Source organism: Lathamus discolor, chromosome 5, assembly GCF_037157495.1.
Source record: "Lathamus discolor isolate bLatDis1 chromosome 5, bLatDis1.hap1, whole genome shotgun sequence".
NCBI classification, from domain to species: Eukaryota; Metazoa; Chordata; class Aves; order Psittaciformes; family Psittacidae; genus Lathamus; species Lathamus discolor.
Window position 1 is genome coordinate 108,310,192 of NC_088888.1, and position 25,906 is coordinate 108,336,097.

Consider the following 25,906-nt stretch of genomic DNA (forward strand, 5'->3'; position numbering starts at 1 on the left):
CTCTAGATGTCAAGCAGACACCAAGCAGAGACACAAAACCTGATTTTTAATATGAATATTTTGCTAATAGACATGTTTTCTAGCTTTTCCCAAGTCCAGACAATAAGGCAGCCAATACGTGATGCAAATGAAGACTTCATTAGCCAAGTTTAGGCAGTGCCCTTGTTCTTCAGCAGAGTCTAGGAATCTTCTTTGTTCAGAGACTTCAACAATGTCAGGCCCAGAAAAAAGTTTGCCCTGCATTTCTTCATACTCAAAACAAATATTAAGCTTTTATTATGTGGGTTTTTATAACGCTCGAAATGTGTTCTTTAAGGTCTGAAAGGACTTACCTAGTAATGCACAGCATACCAGAAAAAGGTCCATGGCTTGGCTTTCAACCTGAAAATCATCACGGCTGGCTCCCAGAGGATAGTTGTAAGTAATTAAAGGATAGTGAAGCATGGGATGCAGCAGCATCTTGCCAGGGGTGAATGGCAAAAACTTATTTGGGTGTGTACAGCAGCACAATTTCGGATGTTTTGCAGAATGTTTGTTCTTATGAGAGCAGACTCTCACTTCTCTGTAGCCATATGGGGTCATTCTGAGTTTAGCAGGATATGCACATCCAGTGGAAATGGGATGGGAAACATCTATAAAATGCTACAATTGAACATGGATTTAAAAAATGCTGATTTCATTTTAGATTTTGGGGGTTGACTTTCCTGTAACTGAAAAATAAACACACTTGTGGCAGCAAAGCGAAGTGTGACAAATGGACAGAAAATTCATCTTGCCTAACTATATTTTAAATGCCTTCATTTGAGCAACAAATCCAGTGCCGTTATCACACCAATGATAACTGACTCCAATTTAAGACCCTGCACTCTGTTGACTCCCACTGCCAATAAGTGTTTCAAATCTTTCAAGCCAGCACAAATGAAGAAGGAAAGTAAAGAGAAAGCAGAGGAGTAATGATCAGAAAAGAAAAGCATGCAACTGAGCAGTTCTCACAAAACAGATCTGGTGATAGACTGCTTATGTTCATGCTTATGTTCATATATTTAGGCTAAAACTGAAGGGGAATTCCAGAAACACACTGGAGAGATGAACAGTTTCTGCACACCAACTAAACACACATATCTACTCTGGTGATGGGAATGAAGAGATTTTTATCATTGATAGGAAAAAGACATTCAGAGTACAGCTCTCTACAGGTCCTAGAGGCAGTGCATTTTCACTTATCATTTGCTTCTTTTCTTTTCACCCATTAAGTATTTTGTTGTGGTTTTGCTATTCAGTATATATCCCCTGAAGAGTAGAGACAGGGGTCTTTTTGTACACTGTGGAGCACCTTGCTCTAAGCAGCTGAACATGGTGATTTATTGTGAGGGTGATAAGGCACTGGCACAGGTTGCCCAGAGAAGCTGTGGTTGCCCCACCCCTGACAGTGTTCAAGGCCATTGCTTTGAGCAACCTGGTCTGGGAACGCATCCCTGTCAATGGCAGGGGGGTGGAACTAAATGAGATTTAAGGTCACTTCCAACTCAAACCATTCTATAATTCAGGACTGGGAAATTCCAGGGTCTCATTCTGCTACTCAGGTGCCAATTTGAGCTCTAGTTTTGGGACAGCTTTATTGTTCTGGCCCCTCAATTCCTTATAGGCAGAGGACATTCCTTTCCATGGTAAAATGTGGATTATGTCTAATGTTTAACCAGTAGGCACCAGCATGCTAGAGAGAATTCGTATACCACACCCTGCAGCACAGTGCAGACGTTCCCCAGTTAGCTGACCAAACTAACACTGCTCTGAATTTGTGAGATGCTAGTTCTGACTCCAAAGGCTGCGAGGTCATGTTGCACAGTGCCAGGCCTGAGCTAATGAGTTTTTCTTCTCAGGAGAACTAATTAGTTCTGCTATACCAGGATGCTGATGCAGCTGTATTGTTTCCGGTCATAGAACTAGATCACCTGGGCTGGGCTGTGAACAGCAATATGCAATGGTTCAGGCACAGTTCAGTCATGTATGTAGTATGCCCTAAAACTCTGCATAATACCACCAGTGAAGAGCAACCCAGTTAACACTAGATAGCCACATTTGGTCAACTCAGTAACTCTTCCAGCTCTACTAAGTGTAATGGTGAGCAACAGGTTAAGACACCTTAAGGTATGTGCTTATTGTTACTTCAGATCCTCATAGGACACAGGAAATAGAGAAGATAAGCAAACTCCTGGAGGGACATTTCTGTGCCTTCTCTGGTCTCTGAATGTACTAACACTTAAACACATTTATGAATTATATCTTGTGAGCTGGTTGAATGGAAATTCTTAATTTAAGCTGAAATTATATATATATTACTTTTAATGACAGGACAGAGAAGCCCTACCCATGACTGAGACTCCATGCCTAAATGCCAACACAAAGCAGCAGAAAATTTCTTCCACAAAACCTAAAACGTGGAAAAGAAAGAGACAGGGAGCAGCATTATCCACATTTCCAGAAGGTAGAGAGGCTTACCTGGTTTTAAACAAATTAAGAGGATCCAGCACCAGCACCATAATTATGTCTAGGAGGAACCCCATGCAGTCCAACTTCATGATCAGAGCAGGGTCAGCTATCATATAAAATGCTTATCACAAGTTTTCTACTCATTGCAAGTTGCCTAGTATATTTTCTAGAATTCAGAAGGTTGTTCATGCAATAAGGTCATAAGCTGAGCTGGGATTTAAATCTGTATAGCTCAAATCTGAGGCTGAAATACAGGTATAGGCTAAAATATCTAGGAGGCATCCACGGCAAATGGCTTTGAGAGATTATCATTAATAGCGGGGATTGCAACAGGAATATAAAATGGAAGGTACAATTGTGGAAATGTAAAATACGGCCTTTACGCTAAACATAGAGAGGTGGGTCAAGAGATGAGTTCTTTGTGAGCTGTGATTCTGGGTCTTGCAAGTTCTCTGCTCCTGAAATAAATTCTGGGTATATCCTTAATCTTGAATATCAGTATGAGTGTGTATGTTTGTGTGTATATGTAAATGGAATGATTATTCTCCTCCAAAAATCACAGTTTTGTACTGTAGACAATATTTGAATGTGGTGAGGAACAAATGTGGTGTCCTGCACACACTGGAATGGACACTAGTTCCAAGAAGCCCCTGTTGCAAAACAAATGCATATCCTAATGTAGACAGACCCCAGAACCCCTACTCAAACACCTTTCCTTCCTTCCTTACTAGGTAAGATTATGACATCTTCCCCAGGGCCTGGGATGCTGTAGTTGAATCCACCCCAGCCTTTTTTTACACCATTCCATGTCTCTGGTTGGGACCATTTCAAGACAGCATCAGAAGGAACTACAAAACAGGACATAAAAAAAGAGAATTATCATTTTCAGTAGCTAGAAGAATTACCATTTCTTTGATAGTCAAGCATCTGTGACATTAACGTCCTCCTTTTGTCACTGATGAAGCAACACTAACTGCTCTTTGTTATCTTCCATGCTTAAACAAATCTGCCTGATGGGAAAACAGGTCTCTCTCAGGACCATGTTTTCAGAGTTAAAGCACAGTGGGATAGCTGGAAAAAAAAGATTCAGATTCTTTGGGACCCATCAAAAGCAAAGCAGATCTTGATGTTTTTCATACTTAGCTGATGTTATACTTTGTGAATATGCTTGACAAGCAACTGCTTAATCATTTTTATTTATGCTATCCAAAGCTCTGAGTATTTCAGGTACAAAATTAAGATGAACAAATGAAAATAAAAGCCAGCCACCTGTGCTTGGTGACTGACTTTTATGATCACCTGGCAAAACCAGATGGTCATAACGGTAACTGACCCTACCAGAAAGTGCCTGTAGTGACAGGACAAGGGGTAACGGGTTAAACTTAAACAGGGGAAGTTTAGATTGGATATAAGGAGGAAATTCTTTCCTGTTAGGGTGGTGAGGCACTGGAATCGGTTGCCCAGGGAGGTTGTGAGTGCTCCATCCCTGGCGGTGTTCAAGGCCAGGTCGGATGAAGCCTTGGGTAGGATGGTTTAGTGTGAGGTGTCCCTGTCCATGGCAGGGGGGTTGGAACTAGATGATCTTGAGGTCCTTTCCAACCCTAACTATTCTATGATTCTATGATTCTCATGCATTTTTTTTCCCCTCCAGTGCTCTAGAAAGCAGATTCCCAGGGTATGGGAATTTTCATACTTTCTCGAAGTATGAAAGCCTTTAAAAAATGAGTGGTCATCTCTTACAAGCAAGTCAGCCCTCAGAAAAGCATGAGTCTTCCCATTGCAAGGGTTAATTAAAAACCTGCTGGAAAAGCAGCTTGACACATGGCAACTCCTGGTCATTCTCCAAAGATTCATTTTTCAGCTCAATCCAAAAAGAAAATTCTGAGCATCAGAAAAATACTGGGAGAAATTTAGTTTCAAAAATGTAGGTGTTTAATTTGCATTCATATTTTAGACAGGTAATGAGCTGGTCTTCATAAATTAATTGCCTAAGTTTGTTCTGCTATCAAGAGAGGAAGAAAAGCCTTCAAGGGGAAATCCTGTTCACTAAATTTAGTAAGCTTGAAACTAATGCAGGCAGGGCCTCCCTCTGGAGGCCTCTACAAGCACCTACTTCTGTCTTACCACTAAAGGAAATTCTGGCATTTCTTTTCTTGAGGAGGGCTTCATTCGGTATTGAAAACACAGGAGCAAGTTCATGCCTAAATGTTAGGGGCTAGACCCAGCTCAGTAACATTGTGGAGCAGAAAAACCCTCCATTGCCAGCACAGAAAAACACAGAGATAAAAAACCCAAGTGTAGCATAAGGATGGGTCTGTCTTTTCGTTAGGTGTTTGCTCAGTGCAAACAATCTGCAAAAAGGTACGTAAACCCTGTTGACATATGAATTATTATTGTTGTTCATATGCAGCAAGGCAGGTATAAAACTAAGACCAAACACTGGAGGTCTGCCTTGTCTCTGGTGTATTCTTCTTCCTGATTAGACATGTAACTGTGCAGTAATGTCAGACTATTACACTAAGATCACTATGGAGCACTAAAATACACAATAGTCTTACATTCTCCATGACCTTTCTGATCTGCTATGGTATATCTTAGCAAAAGTTTATAGTCTTTTATACTGTAGAAGCACACATTTATCTTGAGCAATGGTAGATATTGCTCAATGAAATGCTTAAATGAATTACAAGAACCCCTGTTGGGTTGATAGATGCATGAAATACTGAAGTGAAAAATAACAATCTATTTCTGAAAAAGTCGTAAAAAAGAAATGGTGTGAGTACCAGACCAAGCCTTTCAGACAGACTGTCACGCACCTGGGGTTGGTAAAGCCACTCTTTCCTTCTGTTTCAGCGTGACCTCAATTAAGTCAGCTCCTGTGACTGAACACAGAGAATTTTAGGGAGTTACGGCAAGGCCTTGCAAATAAACATACACACAAAAAATCATAGTAAATCAATTGCTACACATGATTTTCTGATGACATTTTACACTTCTAATAAGCGTATTTTTTAAGAGCAACTATACATGGTTTCTAAGCATTTTTGTCTTTTTAGTACTTTGAGAAGGGATTTAAGCAAACATATTTTAATTTGCAGATATGGAGGGTCTCAAGACAACTCATTAGAAACAGCTAAAAGAAAACATTCAACAATCAGAAATTCTAGGCTGGAATGCAAATCTCATTTATCCCACTATAAATCCACAGCAGTTCTACTAAAAACAACTGATATCACACCATTGAATGCATAATGTATTAACTGGCTCAAATAGCAAATTACAGCTTTTGTTTTGTAGTTTGGTTTTGCTATTTTTTTCCCAAAAAAATCCGGTATCTGAAAGAGATGCTTTAATTAGTCAGACTTATAGACTGAAGACAGGGACCCTGTGTTCTCCACCGTGAAAAGAGGTCAGAAGTAATTATCACAGTTGTAACCTTTGTGCCAATATAGTGTCAGCAGGAGAAGGGCCAGGATAATGCAAATCTAAGAGGAGCAGGACAAAACTGCTTCAGACCCAGCTAAAAAGCTAGCTCCTCTTCCCCTCCAGTGGCATTTAAAGGCACTTCCTTTCAGTCACCCGACTGGAACAACAGTAGGTTAAAATAGAAACACTCTGACAAACAGATAAATCTGGCCACTGCTGAACCTCTTATGGTGATCCAAAAACGCAACTGGAATATGTTTCGGGTGTAAAGGAATAGTATAAATGAAGCCATTGTCAGAACCTTCCTGAGTTCCAGAACACGCCAGGAACTTTCCTACACGTGTATCAACCCACTGATGGGATTTCATGCCATATTGTAATTTACTTACTTATCTTTAAACAAGTCTCTGTACTTTTAAATTGTGAAAACCATCCTTCCCTGCCTCCCTTTTTTTCTCCCAGTGCAACTGAGCAAATTTAAAATAACTGAGGTTCATTAATTTTAAGTGTTCAATAAATTAGTATGAATAATCAAAAAACTCGATTCTTTCTGATAATTACTATTTGATGTCAGTTGAAAGCACTCGATTGAGTTAGCAGCATATGCTCCTATGCCAAATGAGGTTTCCGTAATTAAATAGAAACTGATTCCATGAGGTTTTTCTTATGTCTGATTAATTAGTAATCAGGTGTCTCAACCCTGTTCTTCAGTGGCACCTTCTCTCCCAATGGTAGCTGTGGTCTGATGCATATATCAGTCAAGCCAATATGCCCCAAATCGTCCCATAGAGCTCAAACTGAACAGCATCATGCCTTTGAATGGCCACAAGGTGAACCTCTGAGGAGAAAGAATGACATGAAGATGCTATTTTAAATGACATGGAGTTCATGGGGCTTTTAGACAATACTCTTGTATGTGTACTTTATGATTATAGTGGCTTTCCTTCTCACTTATGGTAGGGCAAAACAGGAGTCAAAGGTGTTACATCAGTCTAGAAAAAGTGAGAGAAAGGAGCCCTGACACTGTCTTTTTTTCTAATAAATGATTTTTGTCAGGTTTGTGGGTTTTTTTTTTTTTTTTTGCAAGCACTACAGTGCAATCATCTAATTAAGAACGTTTGTATTGTTCAGAGAAAAGCTGTTCTAATTAAATCCTGAAGGGCCATAAAAATTGATCAATATGCTATATAGACTTCATAAAGGGGTTCAGTCCCCTTACAGAGTGAAGAAAGGAAACATTAGGACTTAACTCAGTACAGTCATGTCCAGAGTCAGAGCAAGGATAAAAGTTTCTCATATCTGAAGTGTCAAATAATTGCCAGAGCATGGCAATTCAAACCATTGTAAGTCATTTATACTCTCCCACAAGTGCAGGAATTGGGGCCTGAATCCTCCACAGCCCTGCAACTTTCACAATTATTTATTTCCATGAGTGTAAAGTGAAACGGTTTTGAACCAGTAGCATTTGGTTGCAATTTCCCAGAAACACTCCAAAAAGCTGATCAAAGCAGGAGTGATAGAGGCCTTGAGAATAATCAAGACTACAGAGGCGTAGTCCTTCTGATTTTTTTGTTTTGCTGCCGAGTATGTTATCATTGTTTCTGTACAGGACAGGAAGAGATACAGGCAATACAGACAAAGGATGTCATTAGTAAACATTGAATTAAGGTGACTCTTCACAAAATGTAGTTATAAGGCTCCAGGGTTTAGTTGTATAAAACCTTTTATAAGGCTCATCAATTTTCTGTCTTATTACAGCTCTTCCTGGATGTTTGGGCTGTGAATCATAAATATCGGCCTTCTTGACAATAGTCCTGGTAACTTTCTTCTGGTTCAGGGCTCCTTGAGTGAACATGAAGGAGGAGCAACTTAATCTTTTATCAGCTTTGCAGCGACTGGGAATATTGCCTGTGGATATTAGGAAGGGCTGAAACTAGGATAAATGGCTCCAATAGCCCGACTTACAAATAACAAGCAACTCCATGCTATTTAACATCAATTGGGCTAACATACATCACAGGGAAATCAAAACTTTTAGACAGCACAATCAACAACACAGTGAGATACACCTCTGGAAACTGGAGAACCTGAGGTAGGTTATTTTGTCATCCTCTACCACGATCTGTTACAGGTGCTACCAAGAAATATGATATTATGGGGACACTGCAGTGAGAAGAGATGTAAAAAGAAAAAGATTTGAGCTAATGGACATAGATTCTTGCTTACAGCTGATTAATATTTGCAAAAGCAGAGGTGAAGGCATGAAATTCTTCCTGCAGAGATCACATAGTTGAAAGACTGTTGACAGGATTACAAGGTTATTTATAGAATCATAGAATACTTAGGGTTGGAAAGGATCTTAAGATCATCTAGTTCCAATCCCCATGCCAAGGTCAGGGACACCTCACACTAAACCATCCCACACCCAAGGCTCTGTCCAACCTGGCCTTGAACACCACCAGGGGTAGAGCATTCACAACTTCCTCAGGCAACCCATTCCAGTGCCTCACTACCCTTACAGTAAAGAACTTCCTCCTTATATATAATCTAAACTTTCCCTGTTTAAGTTTAACCCATTACCCCTTGTCCTGTCACTACAGTCCCTAATGAAGAGTCCCTCCCCAGCATCCACTTCAGATATTGGAAGGCTGCTATGAGGTCTCCACGCAGCATTCTCTTCTCCAGGCTGAACTGTCCCAACTTTCTCAACCTGTCTTCTCCTTTTAATGTTGAGAACACCAGAACTGTACACAATACTCCAAGTGAGGTCTCACAAGAGCAGAGTAGAGGGGCAGGATCACCTCCTTCAACCTGCTGCTCATGCTTCTCTTGATTCAGCCCAGGAAACAGTTGGCTTTCTGGGCTGTGAGCGCACACTGAAGCTGGCTCATGTTAAGTTCCTCATCGACCAACACCCCCAAGTCCTTCTCCGCAGGGTTGCTCTGAATCTTTTCTCTGCCCAACCTGTAGTTGTGCCTGGGATTGCTCCGACCCAGGTGTAGGACCTTGCACTTGGCATGGTTGAACTTCATAAGGCTGGCATCAGCCCACCTCACAAGCATGTCAAGGTCCCTCTGGATGGCATCCCTTCCCTCCAGCGTATCAACCGGAACCACACAGCTTGGTGTCATCGGCAAACTTGCTGAGGGCACACTCAATCCCACTGTTCATGTCACCAACAAAGATGTTGAACAAGACCGGTCCCAGCGCCGATCCCTGAGGGACACCACTCATTACTGGTTTCCAGCCGGACATTGAGCTGTTGACCACACTTTGTGTGCGGCCATCCAGCCAGTTCTTTATCCACCGCATGGTCCACCTATCAAATTGATGTCTCTCCAATTTAGAGACAAGGATGTCATGTGGGACAGTGTCGAATGCTTTGCAAAAGTCCAGGTAGATGACATCAACTGCTCTACCCCTGTCCGTCAGTTCCGTAACCCCATCATAGAAGGCCACCAAATTGGTCAGGCAGGATTTCCCCTTAGCGAAGCCATGCTGGCTGTCACCAACCACCTTATTTCATCACCTTATTTCTGTAACTGCTACATTCTCTGCTCTCTCTGCTGCAGGAGCACATCCACTAGAAGGTTGATTTTTCTCTTTGTGACTGTTAACAAGGGACACCTTTTTGCTAAGAACTGACATTTCATTTCATGGATACCACTGAGCAGCCCACATCTGGTCAACTGACTTTCTGAAACAACTGATACAGGATGAGGTTTAGCTAGCTGGAAGAAGAGACTCATGCCTGTACAACCAGTCTTCTGTATCAAATTAATTCCATTTTTTAGGTCTTCCTCCCAGGATTCTCCTTTCCCCCTTAGCAATAAGGCTGGAGAAAATATCACCGTTTATTTATTTTGTGTATTTTAATATTAGAAACAAACATTCTTAAGGGCCTGTTTTTTCTGCTATACAAAGCAATTACAGAAACCCACAGACTGTAATGCAAGTAAGATCATTCTTTAGGAATTTAGAAAAGACAATAAATGTAATAATTTTTTTTTTTTTTTTTAAGAACTATGGAAACTGTAAACTGGCTTCTGGCACAGAAGTAATATGAGGTTGAGCCTTAGGCCCTCTTAACAACTCACACATGAGCAGCCTGAGCAAAGTCAGCAGGATGACCCATCTCCATAAAAGTTTTGTCTACTGAAAAATGTGTTTGGGATAAATAGAGAGTTTGATAATCCTTTCAGTGATGTTTTCAATAATGTTTGTGTCCAGCACTTCAGTTTCAGAAAAAAAACCCACCAAGAGAAATCTGGAAATGAAGCAAGCCAACACTTTGTTTCATTCCAAAAGAAAATGGTTTAAACATTTCAAAAATGAACAAAAAAGAAATAATGTCTCTCTGGTTTTTAGCCAACTCTGCTATTGCCCAGAGACCTTAACCAAGAAACAGTACCATGCTGTGGCACCATATGCTCATATTTGTAACAGACTTAAAAAGCTCATAATGTTATTATTGTAATTTACACAGGATATTTCTCCTAAAAACATCCCAAATGTCCCAGTGTGACTTTTTTTCCACCTCCCCTGTTTCAATAAATTGGGTTTTTCCAATTCAGGTTGGTCACATCATGTTAGGAGCACTCTCCTGAAACATGTTTGAGACATATTTCAGTGTTTCACAGAGCCACACAGCAATCTCAGGCCCCATCCAGTGACCTTTGAGGAACGCTTCTCTCAAGACATAGGCTGCCCCAGAAAAAATCAGGATGATGCTTTGAAGACTGAATAATGTCAAAGCAAAGTTGATGATGTAGAAATGACTAGCATGGTGTGCCTCAAGCTTCCTCATCTCCCCTTCACCCAGCGTCCAGCAGGGACATGGAGTTATCTGTCCTTCAATGACAATTCCTTAAAAAAGGTCTGAGAAGATTATTTTCAAAGGGTTGGTTAATAGGGTTTCATGCATGTAGGTAGCTGTGAGGACCTGTTTTAACAGGATCATTGTGCAGGTAACCGACAAAGCAGAAATGCTCTCCACCATCACAATTCTTTCTTTCCATTCAGCATCCCCTGCACTGTCCCACGCTGAAGCCTAATTTCAAAACTGCAAGCATGCAACTTAACTCTTTTAATCCCCTACATACAGTACATTTTCTAGCCTTTTGTGTTAGACAGACCTTTTTTTCGTCTGGCAAAGATAAACAAACATTTGCATGGTGCTAGGCGATTCTGTATGGAAGGAGGCATGGAGAAAGCCTGAGCCTGACTCAAACTGATGGCCAAGTTGGCTTCATTCAGCTGCCTGCTTCATTTGAATAACAGTATCTTCTCAGTCATGGGGCTTTCCCTCCCCTTCTCCCCCTTTTTTCCCCCCATGCAGGCCTGAGCAAAAGGCTGTGTGAATTCAGGGGCCTGTTTGTGAATGAGCTGGCATCTGATACGTATTTACCGATGTTAATTTTGGATGTAATGCACCCCTACCACTTCCCCACAGTTTGCCCTAAAAGGCTTTCTGACGGGCACAAAAGCAGGGGGTCAAAAGTAAGTTGACCCCTGCCAGAATGTACAATTATAGGAAAGAGGTGGTACACCAGCAGCTGTCGAAACCCCACCGGCAGGGCGAAGTGCTTCCAAAAGTTGAAGGATGACTAATACGCTCGAGCTCTCTCCCCCATCCGACAAGAGCCAGCTACTTTCTGAAGGAAGAATTATGGCCCTCCCGAGCAGCTGCAATAATTGTCTCCCCATTGTTCCCCAGCCCTCCCTCCGCCACCCCCTACAAGTGCCCATTGTCGGCGTGGAGTCAAGTGATTATATGCTTGGGCTGATGCTGTTTGCGCCCAGCTGCCTGACTGCTGACACACGAGCAAGGAGAGGGGGGACCCGCGTCTGCTAGACGGGACTCCGACATACCAGACCTTTTACATAAGTCAAACAGGAACAAATGACTCTTTATCAGCCCCTTCTCCCTTTGAAGTGGTGGCTGCTTATAGGCCCTTACAGCTTTTCCTCCTCAGCCCAAGCAAACATCCTTCTTTTGATATGCTACATGCTCATTATCTCTGCCCCATTTAATGATTTTTGATTGAAGGGTGGCAGCGCAGTTGCCAAGAGGGTAGTTAAAGAGGCTCCACGCAGTCAGGACAACAAGAAAGGCTTTCCTTGTGCAGCAGCCTAAATTTGGAGTTTCTTAACAGTGTGTTCTTGTTCTTAGCAGCAGATAAGGGCTGAGCGTGAAATTCTTAATTAAGCAGTAAATAGAGAGTGGGGTGTCAGCAGATGCAGCCTGTAGTCATGGAGACCAAGTCAGATGAAGGAGAGCTGAGACTTAACACCGGCCCCGGGCTTGGGCATGACTGACAGCTGAAGAATCCGACAAAGCTTGTAAACGGGATTAATTAGTTGGGTAATTATTTCATATAGTTAAATGTAAATAAAAAATAATATTAAAAAAACAGCTTGCAGAGCTAGATGAGAACACATTCTGAAGGCCAGACCTTCAAGCATTGTCCTCTCCAGGTCAGTGAGTGCAGTGGTGGGTTTTTAAAGCCAGAAGGGGCTATTGTGGCAGCTTTCTCTGACCTCCTATGGAGCGTGAATCTCTCCTCATGAGGTTTCTAATAGCTTCTTGTAGAGCTGAAGAATATTTCTCTGAAAAGATGGCCAAACATCATCTAAGGACTCTGAGTGATGGAAAGTCCACCACATGCCATGAGTCTGCTCTGATGGCTAGTTATCCTCACCCTCTCAGCCTGCACAGAGGAGATTAGGAGAGAAATTAACTGTCACACCAGGGCTAGGAATCTACTTGCTTTGTTTCAGACTTTTAACCCACCAACAGCATCAGGTATTTGGTACCCAGCACTGAGTTATTGATCTCATTGCTATGAAATTCCTTGCTGAAAATGTTCACAGTATGAATTATACATGCTAAAGGTTTTCATAAATATCCCTTCATGTACTTTGGATTATTATTTCTGTATTAAAATGAGAAACAATGACCTCTTCATGTAATAAAAATCAAGACGAAAGGAAAGCAAGAGAAGGACAAGAAATCATCCAAGTAGCAAGAGTGACATGTCCTGGCCAGATCACTTCCTCCCAGTCTTTCAAAGAATGTCATCTCCTCTACTTTCAACAATAGTAAAAGATCAAGATATAGGTGTCATATTCTTAGTTTTCCCATGCTGCTTTATTTATGAAAGTGCAATTCAGGATACGCAAACTGAAAACCAGCTGACTTTTATATTCAAAAGTACAAATTTACACTGTTATTTGTAAATAACTCATAATCTTGGGTGAGGCTTAGATGCAGTAGCTAGGTTTTTGATAGCCAGTCTATTCCTATACTATATCTAAACAGAGCCAGGACATGGAACTAAGACCAGGAACCCAATAATCTACAAAGCTATATTGCTGGTCAAGTTCCTGTCACAGCTTTGGTCCAGATGAATGGATTGTCCCAGACGGTGACCATTATAGTTTGGGAGTTAACGCAGGGCAGGGACGTTTCCTAATCTGAAACCTAGGTGCACCCAGCTTGTTTTCGGAGATAGATAAAATGTTCAGCTGTATGGACACAAGCTGTGCAATTCCTGTTAGCCCCAGGACTGGGGATGGATGCAGCAAGTGTGACCCTTAGACTGAGGTTAAGGTATGGGCTTCCCTGTTTCTCCTCAGATGTACACGGTGATTTTCATAGTTGTCACACTAAGCTCAGTGGATTGCCTGCCCTCATTTCAGGTATGTTTTTCTCTCCACTGCCCCCTGATTGTTCTAGTTGTTGATTCCTACAGATATCTTACATGAGAAAGACATTTATATGCCATCTCATCAGTGCAAATCAAGAGAAATTCATTAAAACTAGTGGATTAGATCAGTGACTAGATTTTCTGTTACTGTGAAAATTAGCATCTTTATACTTCAATTTCCCCATATATGACAGTCATGAAGAATAAGCTATGCTCCTCAAAGTCACTGAAATGTTTTTTATGATTCCTGATTTGACCATTATTAATAATGGTAACGATCATTACCTTTACATATAGAATTTAGACCCTTATAAAATTATTTGCTTGACAGTGAAAATTGTGGAAAATGTTCTAAGTTAAAAAAAAAAAAAAAAAAAGAAACTTGATATCAGTAATATCAGATCTTCTTTAAAATAATTATCATCACGCTTCGTGATCTAGTGTACAAAGTCAACATTCTCAAATATGAAGGCCTATGTCATCTTTGGAAGCTTACAGTCATATGAAAAATCCTCACCCAGTAATTCCATTGTCTTCAGTGGGCCCAGCCTAGGTAGATTGCACATGATTTATTAATGATACATGTGATGCGGGGCCAGCTGACAACAGAGATCATTAGTGGAATTTAGTGCCTTTACCTCTCCAAAACACCAATTCAAATTCAACTGATGTCACTTCAACCACTATTTATGAAACAATCCTTTTGTTGACAGATCAGGCACCAGACCAACCAGATAGAAATGGACCTGATGTGTCTACATTTTCCATTTGCTTGATCTTTTTGAAGGATTTCTCACTATTGAAAAGCTATTGAAAGATAGCCTTGTGTCTAAGGCCTTATGCAGTTTAGAGGTTTAAATTTAAAAGACAAAGTTCTTGAATAGAAAGGTACATTGCATTCCTTGCATTGCGCTTACCCAGATAGGTTAGCTTCCTCAGTCTGCTGTCAAGATACCAGTCACAGCTCCTATGATGTCCGTAGGAAGGCAGAGATTGCAGTGACTGTCCAGGCCTTGTCCCACAGGACACCACAACCTCAGGATTTGTAGGAAGATCTTTGTGTTCCACCAGCACATAATTCCCAGTCATGAAGTTGCTAAATGTCACTGAATACTAGAGAAGAGGGAAATAAAACAAACATGACTTTGTCTGTGATAGGAGTGCACTCCATGGAGTGCCTTATGAAGGAATAAAGAGATGTTGCTTCTCACAGTCAACACACTCTTGCAAAATGCATGTTGGAGACATGGGAAAAAAATGCAAAATTAAGCAGAAGATGATAGTGAATGTAGAAAAAATCCACTCCACTCATCACCTTTAAAAGGTGCAGAATAACAATGTCTTCTAAAAAAAACATGCTTCAATATGTTTTAATGTAGTAAAACATTTTTTGGGGATTCCTAAGCACCACACTGAACCTTCATCGAAGATGTCCAAAATTCTTTTCCTGCTCCTAGTTACTACTGAGACCTTCAGGGACTAGGTCATCATATCTAAGTCCTGACAATGAATATATAGAGAATTTCTCAATGCATTATTATTTTTTCCAAACGTAAGTTTTAAATTAAAAATAAAAGTTCCCGTGTTACCTGGAGCTGTTTGCCGACCAAAGGATTGTCAAATGCCAATGTGTAAGTCTCTTTATCCAAGAGGAGAACCATCCAGCCATACAGGTTTGATAAAGTATCAGGGACATAATTGACTGTGGTTGTTTTATTCCTGCTGTTGGTCACAGTTAAATTATAAGGAATGTCTGGAGCCTCTTTTCTAGAGGAAAAATATATAATCACATTTTTGCACTGAACTCTTGTCATTTTCAAACTTTACAGTTCTGTTTTTATTTGAATTACAGTAGTATATGCTGACTTTTTCTCAGAATATTACTTCATTTGTGTGGTTCTTTACAAAGAAACAATCTCTGCCTGAAGTGCCAAAAAAGAGAGACAAAGGTTGGAGGAATAAGGGCACAGAGGAGCAAAGCCTGTGCAAACCAGAACAGGGGCAACAGCTGGGATATCATCTCCTACACTGTCAGAGTATTTTCCCATACACCAGACTCATGAGCCTCAGGTTCAACCTTTAGGATCTTTATCTTCATGAAATTTGATAGTTTTCTGATTACTCCCTCACATTTGAGCAGTCAAAAATTTCATCGAGGCTGAAGGTGCGTATTTAAAATGGTATTTCTAAATACTGGAATATTACCTTACAGTTAGACATCTAAGCATATTACAAAACCCTCCAAACTGCATATGGCTTACTTACCCAAGACAGACAGTGCTAAAACCCGTGTCATCCTTTTAATGTGCCTGTTTGCATTTGCAATTTTTAATTGTTTTTCTTCTTGCTGGTTTGAAGACAATGCAGAATTACAACAGCAGTTATCTTGGACGAGGATTGCTTGAACGTATTTTTTAGTCTTTTACAATCAGTTCTGGGTTGGGGTTTTGGAGGCTGTCACTTTGGAAAAGGACTTTCTGGTTACCCAGAAACATTCAGTTGAGAAACAGCCACAGCAAACAGAAGTGAGAATCAGCAACGAATTACTCAACCAGAAGATATTGGCAGACCAATGAATCTGACTGGAAGGAGTTTATAAAGCTTAAACAGCTTTCATACTACTAATAAACCTCCTCTTATAGACATTAACTGGACCAGGATATTAGGCTGCTAATTAAGCAAGTAAATGACAACAAGCACATTATTGACACACTTATCAGCACCTGCACAGGTATTCAGGAAAACATTTCTAGCAGCAGAAGCACACCACACATTATGTGGTATAACATTAAACTCCCCTGCGCATCAGAAATTGCGTTATTGTGTTACAAAGGTGCACATTTTCACGGCAAGTGATGGAGACCCAAACTCATCCTCTGTGCAAAGTAAATCCACGTGGGTTTTGGGGGATAAGTTCTTTACTCATTTTACTCTTCATCACTGGAGAAGTCTGATGAGACACTTTGAATCACTTTTCTCAGGGACTTCTTCCAAGAACTTTTAAAGACACTTCCTTTGTCCTGCTGGCCACACTGTTACTGAGACAAGCCAGGACACTATTGGCCTTCTAGACCTCCTCTTTGATTTAACCCTGGTGACAGGTCCATTCTAGATGAACCATTGTCCTCATGAACATTTAGTTCCATCTGCACAGCCTCATACCTATCGTGCAAGGGTACCTTGGAATGTGGGGTAGTTATAGAGATGTGCCTGCTGCGCTGGACAGGATCTTGCTGCCACTGCCCCATATCCTTTCAGTCACTGTGTTCAGCCAGGTGGAGAGAGGATATAGAATCCTTTGCATCATGTCCTCTCTCCCTAGACTTTAAAGCTAAGATAAACTTTTGACAGCTTCAGATGCTACCAACTTTCTTTTGAAGTTAATTGTTGTCAGTCTTTGAGATAGACAGGGAGTCTTCACTTGAGAATTTTTTGTTTGAAAATGCCATTCATTTAGCGCCAGAAAGTCTTTCTGAGTAAGAAGTCTTTGCATGGTTTTGTACCATGATAGTCTGGATTCTTTCCCCTTCACTTGGAAGTTTGCTCATGACCCAGGAAGGAAACAGAGCAGGAGATACCTTATAGCCTAAAATTTCTTAACCGGGAATGGTGTGTCCTTGCCTTTTACATGCCTTGTTTGAGGTGCTGCCAACCACAAACACATACCATGCTCCTGGTAGAGTGCCAGCACACCAAAACAAACATTTGGGGAACCTGAAAAGCTTTGCATATCATTGTAGAAGTTAACTGGCAACAATGAGCCTCAGACTCCATTGAAAGGATGTCAATGTGCTTTTTTCTTTCACCTCTGTGCCAAACAGCCACCAAATGCAAGTACCCTACAAATGGAATTACCAGCCACAATTAGCACCATTTCCATTTGCCCTAAATAGCCAGTGATTTCACTGTGCCCTAAATAGCCACCAATCTACCTCTCTTTAATGTTAATGAAGCAGAGTAGTGCTTGCACACACAAGTATTTCTAATTCAGAGGATCTGAGGGAGCCTGCATGCATCATTAACATGGAGAGCTTCATTATCAGAGGAAAGAGCCTTCCCCTGAACTTCCCCTGGCTTTATTTGAAAGAAACTAGGAGGCAATGGTCTTAATGCAAAATTAACCCTCACTTTAAACTGCTGGAAGCCTTTACAAACTGTAAGGGGAAAAAAAAGATGACTCACTGAAAAGGCTGTATTTTTATATTGAAGCAGGTTTCAATTAAGGAGCAATTTGCTTTAGAAATATGGCAGGATTACTGGATAGGACTTTACAGTCTGAGCCACAGTTTACCTATAGTGATTGTATAAACTGTTATGTAATTTACCTTAAGTGCATTGTGCAGAACTGCACGACATAGATGGGCCACGAAGGATTTGTTAAACCAATCAACAACAGCAAGTAGAACAAATATTAACGCTTCTGTTTATGTTTACCATTAACTTACTTATCCTAAGGGTCAATATCTTTGTGTATGAAGGCAGGTGCTGTGTTTAGCTGTAAATGCTTTCTATTTGATACATTTAAGTAGTAATCAATCACAATTATCCCTCTTCTAAAACAGGAAGCAATATAACATCAAACTTCAAATGGAGCACCAAATGTTTATATCAACAATCCTATTTATTTTTGGCCAAATGCAGGTTAATTCCAAATTATGACCATACCAAACACTTTACAGGTTTGATGCTGGGCCCAAACCCAGTTTATTTTATTTTAATTGCCAAGAATTAAGAACTTTCAGCTGTTTTCAGTAAATGTGTGTATCTTTGTTGAGAGACCAAAGACATAATTCAAATCTGCCTTGTATTATGAACCCTTACCATCTGAGGGGAAAGGCTTGGGGAAACATCTTTTATACTCATAAGCCTGTGCAGGATCTTACTTGGCTGCCAATACTCGAGGTTATTTACTGCAGGGTAAATGGAAAGGGGTCCTCCACAGGGAACTAAGTCTCTCTTGGCTGCTTTGGTGGGATGTCACAAATGCCAGCAATATAGAACAGCAAGAGCTGAACCTCAGAAGTTTATCTGATGTGTTGGTTAACTGGACAGTCAACAGCCAGTGATTTAATATTTGCCTTCCATGTTATGCCACAGGAGCCCTGAGAGGGCTGGGTTATAAGGCCAACTGCACGTGTAAGCTGCCCCATGTGTGAATACAGTCATGTACACGGGAAGGATACACAACCAAAGAACTCAGAAAGCAACTGAGCATGTACAAATTGAGAGAAGAAGTGCAATTGTAAGGGTGTTTCACAGCAGGTGGATGTTCATCAGAAGGCACCACAGTAAGTAAATATCAAAGGAAAAGCAAAACTAGAGTAACCATTTGAACTCTCTTCAAGACTCAAAGACACAGAGGTAGGGGGTATGCTATTCTTTTCACAGTAACCCATCAGCAGCGGCTGGGTTTGCAGCAACTGAATGCATGCACTACAGGAGAGGATATTAGACCAGATTTAAGAACTAAGGCTATAAAGAAGAAAGTTAATCTTTTCCTCTGCAGCAGACTAGAGAAGAGGGAAGCAATAAAAGGCTTTTGCTCAAGACTGGTGCTGAGCAAGTCCCCTTTTCCACAGTGAGAAGGGGAAAGCAAATGAAAAGGAACAAGAGGCAAACTTCCTTCTGGTGTGTGCAGCTGCAAAGTGTTTGGAGTCCCCTTTGCTGCAAGGTGCTGCCTGGCTGCCGATTATTCTAATGCTCTCCTCTTGTAAAAATTATGCATAATGTGAAGAAACTTTTAAAGTCACTTAATCATGTTATGACAATTTTTTAATGAAAATTTGTTTTAATATTAATAGAGATTCATAGTTTCATGATAATATGGGTAGCAGTGGCATTTTGAGCAGCCGTATCTAGCCTGCAGCCATGCTGTGCCGTGCCATGGCATAAGCTGTTCTTCAGACTACTCAATAACTTTCTCACATATAAATTTATAAAGACTTTTATAAGCTTCAATTACATCTTTAAAAGACATAAAAACCCTCTTTAAAGGGTGCTTATGTGACACAGTTTAACTTTCAACTGGACTATACAAAGAAGGTTTTCGTTACAGAAATGCAAGCTTAGAAATGGATCTTCATTTTCCATTTCCCAGAAAGTGGAGATCCCTATCTCAGCTTGAGACAGGGGATCCTTCCTAAAAGTTAGCAATGATGCAACTTCACTGATGTTTTGTGGGCTAAGAAAGTTAATAATGTGGCTATGGCTAAGCCTTGTCAGTTGCCCTCAGGGTCAGGGAATGACTCCCCTCTCAAAATCCATTACTTGCTCAGCTTTTAAGATTTCTGGACCTTAAGTCCATACCAGAAAACTCAAGGAGAAGTGAAAAACCTACCATCTCAGGTGCCTCACACTTTTTATTGAGAAGCACAGAGAATGTAACACTCTAGACCAAGAGAGATCACAGGATATGAGACTGTCTTACTGCTCTTGCCTGAAATCTTGTACAGTGTGATTTCATACTAGAATGAGGATGTTCTTATTCTGTCACTTTGGTCATCAGCAAATGTGGGTTCAGTGCTTAAGGCTTGGTCTCAGAGGCTTGTAATCTGTTTTTCACCCCTGGTTTTGATAGCACCCTGTTTCACCGACTACAGAGCTTTCCATGAGTGGTAAGTATAACTAGCAAGTTGCAGACCTGACAGGTCATATACTCAAGTGCCTGGTAGAGCACAACAGAAAGATTTCTTCCAGAGTAATTTTTAATTTTTTGTTTTACCTGAAGAAAGGCAAGTAACAGCACATTCATCCTTTTACTGAGATTAGATGAGTTCAAGAGAATTAGGAAATAGTTTCTGTCACCTGCCTATCTTTATTGTCTCTGCTCAACCTCTGCCAATTACTCCTAGTCATGTATTGTTGTTTTAATCTTAAATTATTCCCTTTTTATTGCGAATAGTCTTCAAATACATCTAGACAAAATTCATCCTTTCTTATTTCTCCCCCACCCCTTCATCCTCTAGTTAAGCTATGAATCTTTTATTAATTGATTTTCATTCCTCATCCCCTCCAGCTACTTTCATTCCTCTATCAGGTCCATTCTGAAACTCTGTCCACATGACAGAAACCTCCCTGACCCATTGTATTTAGTGGCTGCATGATGACAGCTTTTCAACTTAACATGATGGTGATCTGGCTGGTAGGAGCTATTTAGGAGAGAGGATCTGGAAGCAGCACAGAGAGGATGCTCATGGTCTCTTGGGTTACCCTGTTAAGTACATAGTCCTCAAGAGGACAGGCTAACAGCTGGTTTCTGCTACTTGGATTGCCAAGTGTCTTTGGTGCAAGTTGACTCCCAGCTCATGCAGATGAATAATAAAGAAGGGAAAGAGAGGGTACTTGCTTGACATGAAAGGTTCATTGAGAAGTAACAGGTATCAATAATCTAAAACTCTTATGCAATTTACTGGGAAGATGAAACATAGGCCAGGGCTCAAACATTTACAGCCTTAAAAGCGATAGTGAAGATGAACTGTTTGTGCTCCATACTTAACCACCTTTCGATGCAAGGAGGAACGAGGTTTATTAAATACTGTAGCTATCGTGAATTATGATATCACGATTTTGAAAATTGATAATTTAATTGTATGATTATTGATCGTTATATGATAACTGATAATTGAATTATATAACAGTTTGCATTGTGGTAGTATCTAAAGGTACTCAAATCACACTACAGCAATGTTGTGAGAAGCTCCATCCACTCTCATAGCATCAACCCAAAGACCTTGTAGTCTATATATAATCAAGGTAAACACAAACTAGAAAGGGAACGGATTTGCCCAAGCATCATGGATAACTGGTCCAGAAGGACATCTAACACAGTTGTATTTTGTTCTACCCAGTACCCTTTTTGTTAAATCAGAATAATTTCCAGCTTCTAATTTATCACAGCCTTTTGTTTTCATTATGAGAAAAAATAATCACATGCAAAGCCTGCAGGTAGCTGAAATTTTGTAGTTTTCCCCTTCAATGGAACAAGTGATTATTTTTCTAAATTATTATTTGGGAAGATTTGAGGGTTTTCCCCTCTTTTTTCTAAAGCACACATTACAAGACAGACGTGAGGTATTAACAGCTCTCTGAAAGAGCACTTTAGGATTTCTGCCTAACCTGAAACAGAAAAAATTGATAATAGTTCAGACTTATACTTCAAAAAGAAAGAAAAATACTGAGCATGGCACAGGAAAAAAAGCAGGAGTGTTTTTTAGATCACTAAAAGCCTTTTTCACTCTTGCTCTTTTTGTGCCAGGAAAAACAACTTGGGTAACAGAAATGGTGACAGTACTTGGCTGAACAGTGGATCCCTTCATCTGACAGCTGCTCAAAAGCAGGAACAAGTCCAGCTTGGGGAGACAAGAACAGTAACAGAAGTGAACTGAGACAGCAACTGGGAACTACACAACCATCAAAGCTGGTGGGAAAGACCCATCTGCATCCCAGGACTGGATTATTACAAATGTGGCATATGACGAAGTGCCAATAGGAGAATGAACTCTCCAGATACATTTTCTATCCCTCTGTGGAAAAAATAAAAATAAAAAAATTCAAAAGTGGCATTCTGTTGCAAACTTGCAGGAAACGTGATTTGCTGGGAGTCTGAAGACATACCATGAAGGAGGACATGTACCCTAAAGTGTTTATATCCACCAAAACAAGCAGATCTTCTCCAACAAAAACTGTGTCTTCTCCACTCATAAAATGTGTGGCTACAACTCTTCTGATAAGGTAGCCATTGTCATTACCTGTCTTCCAGCCTTGAGGCTAGCTGGCATGGTCTGGCCACATCCATGCAATCACACTCATCCAGCCTTCAAAACAGCATGAGGACATTTAAGCGGCCTTAGAAGAAAGGGTTCCTTGGGTCATGTTTACCTCTAACTTGTGCTCATGAGTTGCTTGGGTGTAAGATAGCTGTCCTGGACCAAAATCATGCCAGGGACCATTATGAGCCTTTAACAGTATAAACAGCTGAAACTAGGATGCTGTCGTTCTAAGAGAGACAGACTTGAATGTAAGTGTACATGTTTATGTACAGATGTGCAGACACTCCCTTTGCTTGCAGAAGTCTTATTTTCCCAGTGTAGAAGACAGGTAGAAGAAAAACTTATATTCGGTTCAGGATTGAAACATCTAAATGCCTACTGATGTTTAAATATGCATTAAGTGACTAAATGCCTGTTACAATTATCAGCATCGTAGTAAGTACCATCAGTAGAAGCCCAAAAAGTAATTCAGCTGACCTACCCCTAAGAGAAAGATCAGAGAAACAGAGACATAGATGCTTCAGCTGCCCCAAGCAATCAAAAACTTTGGTGTGAGAGGCCAGATCTAACACAGAATCTCCAGGAGATCCTCGCCTTTCTGCAGAGTCTGCAATTTCCCCACTAAATCTCTGATTGTCTGGGGCTTATTCATCAACCTCACTTTGAGAATCAATGTCTACCTTGAGCTGGACTCTTATTTTTGCAAAGGCCAGTTTATATCCCCCTGGTAATTCAGAGAGTGTCAAAATAGCAGCACACCACTGCCTTCACTTCAAGGCCCTCTTAACACGGGCAGATTTACCTATGGAGAACAATCAAGACTATAGATAATATATCAAGGTAAGAAAGTTAAGCAGCTTGCTGAGAATATCAGAAAAAGATTGAACTTGAGAAGCTGTATCTAAATTAATAAATAAAATAAGCCAAAGACTGTTCTCTGGCCTGGAGGCCACCTGGCATCCATAATTCTCATAGCTGTCTGTGCAAGTTCCTTCCTAATAACATGATGCCTACACCCAAATTGCCAGCTGGGGGTGGTCATCCTTCTATGTCTGAAACCATGCCTGAGAACTATCTGGGTGAGAAAATAAGTAGCCAGAAAAAAAAACAGCTCCAGAGAGCATATGGACAACTACATGAGCTGATGTATGCCAGTGCTCAGGCTTTTAACTTGTTTTAGGACTCAGCAGAGAGGCAGGAGTCCTGGGACTGTGTCCAGAGCCAGCAGCTCAATATATAACATTAGCAATCAACACCCATGCTGACTTTTTGTATGTGGAATGGTTACTTACAAATGAAGAGACATACGGTGGAAAACAAGATCACTGCCACAAACACTGCCACTAGAGGCTTGACTGAAGTTGGCACTGGCTGTGCAAGATACCTCAAGGACATCTGTGGAAGGGAGGAGATGACTTCCTTTCTGCCCCGTGACAGAGCCATCCAGATCCTCAAGGACGGCAGAATGAGGAAAGGGAAAGGACACTTGGAAAGGTGAGTTGATGAAGGTCAGACGTTCAGCTCTGACTGTAAACCCACCTGGAAGGAACAAGCAGCATTTCAGAAACAGACTGACCTCCTCAAGATGTCAAGTTATCTCTGGAGAAAAAGAAATCAGCTTCATTTCACCTTCACTGTGGAAAAGTGTCTGCTGAGTCAGCAAGAAGGGGACATTCAGGAAAATAAACAGATAAATAAAGATACTTGCGGGAATTGCCATTACTATGGACAGGTCCAACCTGTTGTGACAGGAATTGTGGTTACATATTCTCTGACCCAGGTGCTGGTCCTGGTCCTACCAGCATCAACCCAGTGACTCCAAACACTTCTTCACAAGTCCCAGTGCCAAAAGTCTCCAAAACAGTGATTTTTACAGATCCTTTCTACTTTGTTTCTAAGATAAATTATTTAGAGATAAGGACTGTTTCTGTGTGTGTAAATATACTTGTGTGCACATGTGCAGTACCTGGCACAATAAAGCCTTGGCTGAAAAGTGTGGTTGAAGGATATTTTCATTACTGTAACACAGACAGCTACAAAAAGAAGGAATATTCATGTGGTTTAAAGCACAGGAAGTTTTTTAACACATTAATATTTCCAGAAATGTCAGAAAATTTTGCCCCATGGACCATAACAAGTCCATGGCATGAATGTTCATGCACCGCACTGATTCCTATTCGATTATCCTATTCCCAGTTGTAGCCTCTGTAAGTCAGATTTTACTATTCTTCCTGTCCTTTGATCTCTCCTCCTGAAGTCTTTTTCTCTGTCATGCTTTGTAGGGCAGTATTCATTTATATAAAAATATATTTAAGAGGTAATTGCAGTTGGAACATTCTTCAAAGAGCCTTCTGATAACTCTTCTTCAAAGCTCAAAAGGATGCTTAGCTTACACATTATCTTAGGCAAATTCACCTAAGGTTTAGGCTGGCCTGAGGTAGGAGCTTGGTGAAATTCTGTGAGGTTGTGTCATAGCTATTAAAGAAATCATCACTCTAGAAATTCTACTTCCCGAAATAAAGAAGCAAAAACACGTCAGTGTATAAAGCCACCTTCTGCTGAGAAAATGAAATCAGTGCAAAGATAAGGCTACCTTTGTCTTAAAAATACTTGTGATATGTGGCTTCAACTAAGTGATAAAGCTAATTCCAAGCAGAGCAACTCTGGTTCAGCCCACCAGCAATATCAATAGAACACGCATGCTAAAGAGGGTGAGTATTGATGAAAACTCCTTGTTGCGCATCTCTCTACAAGCCCAGCTCAGGAATTTTCTCAGTTCATCTGAGCTACACACATGGCACAGCATTTATCTTACATCTACATATCATCGTCTCATGCCCCACCTCCCTGTGAATGGGGAAGAACTATTAATCATCTGTCCCTGTTGGGGAAATGAAACATAGAGAGTGACACTTCTGAAAACTATTAATACAGTGAAACCTGAGGAGAGCAGGTATGCAAATACCTCCAAACCTAGCTCTTGATAATTCTTTTACAGCAAATGCTGTGACAAGACTACAGAAGCAAAATTGTGCCAGTTTTATGGCAGTTTACAGGAGCAAAACTATGCCAGTTTTATGCCAGTACTCTTTGTCATTATATGGTGCTTTTTGCAGGATTCAGCTGAAATATCAGTGGCTGTCTGTGGAAATTATGAACTTCTAAACATCCGAATCTGAACAATGAGGAAGCCGGGGACTGTGGAAACCCTGCTAAATAAGTATAAGTCAGACTCACCCTGCCCTTGGTAACAGCCAGAACAAGTCTTAATCGCTGTGCAAGTGTTCACATCAAAGTTCCTGAAATCTGTGTTGGAGATGAATAGCTGGTATCTTTTGGGAGTTTGTAGTCCTGCTGACATACAGGTCCTATCCTGCAATGAAGAAATGAAGAGCACCGGGAAACACCATCATGTGAATCTCCAAGTCTAATGAGTCCAGGGTACAGCAGCTGGGACACAAGGATGTGACTGTGCTCAAGACCATGGTTGGGGGGCAATGTATACTGTCTGAA

At 40.7% G+C, this 25,906-nt stretch overlaps 1 protein-coding gene across 5 annotated transcripts in view; it reads right to left on the bottom strand.

The window, feature by feature from the left end:
* The window catches only part of PKHD1 (PKHD1 ciliary IPT domain containing fibrocystin/polyductin), a 272,144-nt gene that overhangs the window by 111,427 nt on the left and 134,811 nt on the right, over positions 1-25,906 (bottom strand). For all 5 annotated transcript variants that reach the window (XR_010613271.1, XM_065681837.1, XM_065681838.1 and 2 more), the window contains exons 46-51: positions 25,631-25,766; positions 23,686-23,932; positions 15,215-15,392; positions 14,543-14,738; positions 5,307-5,372; positions 3,219-3,338 (exon numbers count right to left, since the gene is read on the bottom strand). Coding sequence is in view for 4 of the 5 variants with exons in the window: in XM_065681837.1 (XP_065537909.1) it covers positions 3,219-3,338; positions 5,307-5,372; positions 14,543-14,738; positions 15,215-15,392; positions 23,686-23,932; positions 25,631-25,766 (943 nt within the window). In the remaining variant the exon portion in view is untranslated. The remainder of the gene's footprint in view (positions 1-3,218; positions 3,339-5,306; positions 5,373-14,542; positions 14,739-15,214; positions 15,393-23,685; positions 23,933-25,630; positions 25,767-25,906) is intronic.